This window comes from Prosopis cineraria, unplaced genomic scaffold, assembly GCF_029017545.1.
Source record: "Prosopis cineraria cultivar Desert tree isolate PC_DT_omini unplaced genomic scaffold, ASM2901754v1 PC11, whole genome shotgun sequence".
NCBI classification, from domain to species: Eukaryota; Viridiplantae; Streptophyta; class Magnoliopsida; order Fabales; family Fabaceae; genus Prosopis; species Prosopis cineraria.
Window position 1 is genome coordinate 23,593,656 of NW_026555342.1, and position 6,704 is coordinate 23,600,359.

Consider the following 6,704-nt stretch of genomic DNA (forward strand, 5'->3'; position numbering starts at 1 on the left):
CATGTACCACGCCACCAACTCATACCACATCACTTGTCATGTGTGTGCATTCTCAAACAACCTCACGCGCCATGTCACCACCATGCGCCACGTCACATATTTGTTGTGAAATATGACAAAGCTAAGATTTGAACCCTTAACCTCTCCTTCCTCTAAGCTTTAAGCCTCCCTTCTTTGCCAGTTGAACTGAAATGTACCTGCAATTATTATATACAAAATTAAATATATATTATGTAACTGCATACACATATATCAAATAATATATGATTAAAAAGATATCCATATATTTTATTTTATTTTCAATTATTAATATGACAAAATGATTTATATGAATATTTAAATTATAATTTTAATAAAATATTATTTTTTACCAATAAATATTATTTTTTTTAGGAAAATGAACTTAAAATAAACAATTTTTAAATATTAAAATAATATTCTTATATACATTGTAATAAATTTTTAAATTATATTTTTATTTTTTAAATGAAAATTATTAAGTATATAATTTATTTATAAATATGTATTATATTATTTTATGTTAAATATCTTTTACTTTTTTCTTCTCCATATTTTTCTCAAAAATTAATAAACTAAATGATTAAATTTTTATCCTCTCTCAAAATAACTAAATATTCCCCCTCTTTTAATAAAAATATATTTTATAGATAATTTTTCAATATCTTAAAAAATTATTTTAATAAAAAATTAATTTTAACCACATAAATTTTGTTAATAGTCATTTTGAATAATTTTGAAAATGAATACTAATAACTTTTGCAATATATGATAATTACAAGAATCTCTGTGTGATCAATCTAGTTAACATCTAATCATCTTCAATCTCATAGAAAGGTAGATTTGAGTAGTTATTCATATTATTCTTGGTAATAATTAGTTATAAAATGTTATTATAGCAATGAAAACCTAAATATACTAGGAGGAATTACATGAAATCCTTGTCCAAAAGTCATTAGAGCTCAGTAGAAGAAATAAATACCATATATATATATATATATATCAAGCTAAGCATAAAGTGTGTAATATGTTAAGTAGTCTATAATATCATTAGCATCTCACGATGTTTGTACAACTTTAACTTCCTAATGCTATTTATGTATTTGATTGTAAGTAATAATTTATGTATAACTTAACCTAATTATAATTGAAGTAATAACCCATTAAGATTTAAATTTATCATATTAAAATACTAGCTTAATAACATAATTCTTAAAAAAAAAAGAGCTATATATGTCTAAAAAATGATTATGAATAATATAAAATTAAAAAAATTTAATAATTAAACTTAGCACACTTTAACTATTATTTTTTTATTTCACGTTCCTATATATAATTTATTTCTAATTCTATACATAAAATAAGAAATTTAATTTCATAAATATATTTTGAATAATTTTATTTAATTATTTTTAATTTTTAAATTATTTTTTATAAAAATACTTTTGGCCACCAAAAGTAAATTATATTAATTATTTTTTAATTTTTAAATTATTTTTTTATAAAAATGCTTTTGATGGTGACAAAGGTCGTTGCCAAAAGTAAATTATATTAATTATTTTTAATTTTTAAATTATTTTTTATAAAAATATTTTTGGTGACGACAAAATGTCACCGCCAAAAATGAACTTTTAGCGGCGACAAATCACAGTCGCCGTTAAAAGTGACTTTTGGCGGCGAGTTTGATTTGTCGTCGCTAAAAATATAGTTTTGGTGGTAACTTTTCAAAAGTCCACTTTTGGCGGCGACTTTTTTAGTCGCCGCCAAAAGTCCACTTTTAGCGGCGACTTTTTTAGTCGCCATTAAAAGTTGTCGCCAAAAGTCATATTTTTTGTAGTGTAAGAATCCAAAAACTTATAGTAAAGGACAAAAAAATTTTATTGGCTCCTTTCTGTGATTCTTGAAGTTATTTTTTATAATTTTTTGATTAACTATCTGTCAAAATTAACTTTTGTCAATGATAAGGATTTTATTACATAGTTTTCAAATGTTGAAAAAGAACATTGCATTGAAAACAAGTTTAGAACGTCAGATACTTTTGAACCTCTAGTTTAACGGTTAATTTACTATTTAACCCTACCATCTATTAACTCCTTTTCGTCACAAAGGTGATGAGCAAATTCCAATGAAGCTATACGAAATCACTATAACAAAAGGATTATTACATCGCCAATACATATTTGATAATAGTAAATAAGATTTTAATTAATGACCTGGCTCCAGAAGTAACCCCATACATTATTTACTTACGCCAAGCTAATTGAATTCGAGGAATTTGCTAGGCCACTCCAAATTCAATGGACCTTCATCCAAAAAATCGAACAACCCATCATTCTCATCAAAATTGAAGAACTTGGACGAATATTGTTCATCCTCTTCTTCATTTGGATTCTCTTCTTCCACTGTTGTCTCCAATGTTGCCTCTGCAGGAATATCATTATTATTACTCTCTTCCGCCATCACCTCTACTAGTCTTTCGTCTTTCTCATGATGATCTCTTGTCGACGATGAACACTCTATTTGGTTCTCCTTCTCCTTCTTCTCTCTCTGCTTCATTTTCTTGCTCAAATGAGAATTCCAGTAGTTCTTTATTTCATTGTCTGTTCGTCCTGGTAACCTTCCAGCAATCAAAGACCACCTAGCAAAACATTTATATATATATATATATATATATTTATCAAAAATCTGAATTACCTCACAAGCCTAAAAAGGAAAGCTCACGTCCCAAAGAACCATCCAGTTAGATGGGAAACTATCTTGAACTTGTAAAACTCTCTTTTCTCGTGAGAGTTTATGATGTGAGACTCAACATACGTATATCAAGTGATCAGACCTGTTTCCGACCAGTTTGTGAAGGCGAAGTATCAAATCCTCTTCTTGGTCTGATATGTTCCCCCTCTTGATGTTTGGTCTCAGATAGTTCAACCATCTTAGCCTGCAACTCTTACCATTCCTATCAAGACCTGTTGATAATTTTCATCTACAGAATCAGTACATATCAAGAAACCGACGTAGAAATTATAACACGTCCAAGATGTATATCATCCCTAAATTTGCTAAGACTTGGTTGATAAAGATTAAACTTTAGAGATCAGATTAATAACTAAGACAAATTTTAGAGACAAAAAGTTTCGTTATCCCTGTATATGAACTGTGTAAGTAATAATACGTATACCTGCTTTAGCTGCAATCGATTTCCACCTTTTGGCGCCATGAACTGCGATGGCTTCAGCTAGTTTGGTATCTTCTTCAGGTGTCCAAGCTCCCTTTTTGTTGGCTTCAACTGGCTTCACTAATTTGCTCTTTATAGGATAATGAATGTTTGAAGCAGCCATTATTAAGCATATAACTTTCACTCAACACCTTTTAAACAAGAAATATATGTGACAGTGAAAGAGAAAGATTTTGTTGTGCGTATGGGCACTTTGTGAAAAAAGATGCTTTAACTTCTCGTTGGAGAAGAAGCTCCTCATCGACATGAGAGATATATACTGGCGATGATGTGTGGTTGAAAATGATGAGACTTTGTTCACGGGATTGATGACTCATGAATTGAGACATAGAGTAAAACAGCTATGTATAGCTCTTTTATTTTATGTTTGTGTGTGTGTGTATAGTATTAGAAAACTATACACTTGCCCCCCCTGTATCATGTGTTTAAACTTTAAATGTGACAGAGATAACCTTCTCATTTATTTTCGAAAATATATTTGCAAGTTATATATATATATATATATATTATATAACTACTCTCTCCTGCTTATATCAAGTTTAAATTAGAAATGGATAGATTATCAGATTATATTAAAAGAAAGGTCTCACATGGATTAATTAAAGAATGAATTAAAGGTACTTCATTAAAAAATGCAAAACATTTTTATTGTTTCAAGACATAATTAATGTATTTTTTTTCTAAAAATGTTCATAATAAATAAATCATTTTATATTTACTTCTAAGTCAACCAATATATTAAATAAGGATAAATATAAAAATATGATGTCAGTTTGAAGACAGTTAAGTAAGTTATTAGAAGGTAAAATTTGGTTAAAAATGTTTTATATATTTTAAAAGATTAAGGTGAATTTCATCAAGTTAGCTTAAATTATTTTGATAGAATGACAAACCTAATATATATCTAATTCAACCAAGTTTAATATAGATAACCTTCTCATTTATTTTTGAAAGTATATTTTCAAATTCTCTTTTGAGTTTTTTTTTAAAAGATTAAAATACTGTTAAAATGGATGTTGGTTTTCATATTGATCAGTCGAATCATATTGAGACATAAAATTCAATTTTGATAGCTTTTTCAATATAATTGTTTTCTATCTATATAATATTCAAATCCTCGGAATGAGTCACTTCCATTCCGCCACCTGACTTAAACAACATTTGTTTTAGAACTTTATTTTAATGATATCTTTTTTTGTTTATAATGCGCAATATAAATTCATTTATTTTAAATTTAGAAATTAATTTGTACATTTTTTTTTTGTTTTTGATGAAGGACAATACAAAGAAACCAGAAAATAACCTGGTTTTGTCTATCTTTTCATTTCAAGAAATGTGAGAAGCGTGAAATTTTAAATTGAAAAATCTGATTATAAATAGACTTTGAATATCAAATTGTAGTTTTGTTTTAAACTCCGATTACTATTATTATGTTTGTAAGTCTGTAAACGTTAAGGAATAACTGCTACAATACTATACATATAAATCAACAGGCTGCTATTCAACAGGCATTGGATAAGAAATTATCCAATTAATAAAAAAACGTAAACATATAGGAATCTCTTACATGTTGAAATGAAGTAATATATAATTATAATAACACATGCAGTGTGAATATATAATAATGTATTTAGTTTGATAATATGATTCATGATTCAAAAAGGAATCTTTAATTTTGAGACAATCAATAAAGGAAGAGAGAGAGTGTCTCGCAAAAGTTGAAGTGAATGAAGAGCAGGCATAGCTGGTCATGTTTCTCTATACACAAGTTGCATGTGCATTTTGTATATATGAGTCTAAAGTTGCATTATTATAATTATTATTGTAGTTTATAACGTATTCTTATTAGAGACATTTTTATTCAAGGTAAAATCAAACACTAAATGTGAGCATTTCTTCTACTTAGAATTTGAACACCACATTATGATGAACTAGTCATTTTTACTAGACTTAGCCTATTGGTTAAAGTTGTGTTATTATTGTTTCTGATTTATTCATAAATTCACCTTTTAGGTTAGTTTTGATGTAAATGGAAGGCTTTCAAGGAAATGAGGATAATAATATAATGGGGAAATGGACCCTTTCAAGAATTCCCATACAGTGGCAGACTTATGTATATTTGAGAGTGAGCAATTATCTAATTTGCCCCCATTAATGTGTTAGTTTTTAATTTACTGATTGAAATAGGAACAAGAGAAGAGGAAGAAAGAGGGAGAGAGATGACAATCACTAAATTAGATCCAGGCAAGGGGTTGGGATATAGATTTGTTAGAGGGAAGAAATATATATAATTGGACATCGAGGACTTTAGATCTAATATTTGTTGTAGCGGTTTAATTCTCATGTTTTTAGTGAATCATTTATTTTATTTTTTCTAAATTTTTCTAAAATTATTCATATAGTTTTAAATAATTTTGACCTTTATATATTTAATTTGTTGTTTAAATTTTTTTAACAAATCAACTTAATATACGTGGTTGTGGTCTCGTTATTATTTAAACGGGTGGTTGAAATTCGATTCTCAACCCTTGAACATCTAAAAAAACCTAATTTATATAATTCTATTCATTACTTTTAGTACATGGTTTAAATTTAATTTTGCTCCTGCTGGTATATTATTTGTACCTCAACCAAAAAATATCATTACATTACAAAACAAAATTATAAAATTTCAAAAATGTCCCTATATATTTAATCATTATATTATAATATTATTTCAATTTTTTATAAACTAGTTTCAAAATAAAATTATAAACTTTTAAAAATACCCTTACACACTTAAACATTATGTTATAATATCATTTTAATTTTCTCTTTACTTGAAGGGTAATATTGGAAAGTACCATTTATGAAGCCTTATTTTTCTCAAATTATCTTTATTTTGGGAGAACAAAATGCCACCAAAGTTGTCTTATAATATGATTTTGAACAGCTTTTAAGTGATAATAATCAAGGGAGAATGGCATTTAAGGCCATTTCAGAAGAATTTATTGTAATAAGAGCCCCTTAGTTTTGCATCAAATATTTATCTTATAAAAGCATGTATATTTGTTATTAAAAGCTGAACTTTAACTCATATTTTTTGTTAGGGCTAGGTTTCCTTAGATCAATTAAATGGATGAAGAAGACATACGACGTATGAGAATGAAAAGGGATATATTGTATATTTGCTATGAATAAAAAAATTTAAAAAAATAATAAAACATTTGAACATGAAGCTTTTCTTTAAGAAAAAAAGGGGTAAATGACACGATAAAAATATAGATGATTTGTTTTAAACAATAAAGAGCATGTTGTTTTCTTTTTTACCCTTCACATTATGGTTATCAAGAGAGAAGTTTCCTTAACTATTTTGATAGAATTAATGTGTTCTTCTTCATCATATTTGATGAAAGTGAGTTTTCCATTAGAAAACTATATGACTAATAAATATAACAAGATAGATTTTCTCCAT

The 6,704-nt window shown here is 27.0% G+C and overlaps 1 protein-coding gene across 1 annotated transcript; it reads right to left on the reverse strand.

Annotated features, from left to right (window-relative positions):
* Positions 1-2,202: 2,202 nt before the first annotated feature.
* LOC129285088 (transcription factor MYB82-like) lies at positions 2,203-3,427 on the reverse strand. The gene is made up of 3 exons (XM_054920635.1): positions 3,194-3,427; positions 2,852-2,981; positions 2,203-2,656 (listed from the first exon to the last, which is right to left on the reverse strand). Exons 1-3 carry the CDS (start codon positions 3,351-3,353, stop codon positions 2,275-2,277), a joined length of 672 nt encoding a protein of 223 aa, XP_054776610.1. The 5' UTR covers positions 3,354-3,427; the 3' UTR covers positions 2,203-2,274.
* Between the last annotated feature and the right edge of the window lie 3,277 nt (positions 3,428-6,704).

Excerpts from the sequence above, each read along its gene's own strand:
- LOC129285088 (XM_054920635.1), bottom strand. The coding sequence starts at position 3,353 with ATGGCTGCTTCAAACATTCATTATCCTATAAAGAGCAAATTAGTGAAG. Across the intron at positions 2,982-3,193 it reads ATCGATTGCAGCTAAAGCAG|GTCTTGATAGGAATGGTAAG; the intron begins GTATACGTATTA and ends AATTATCAACAG. Across the intron at positions 2,657-2,851 it reads CACAAACTGGTCGGAAACAG|GTGGTCTTTGATTGCTGGAA; the intron begins GTCTGATCACTT and ends ATGTTTTGCTAG.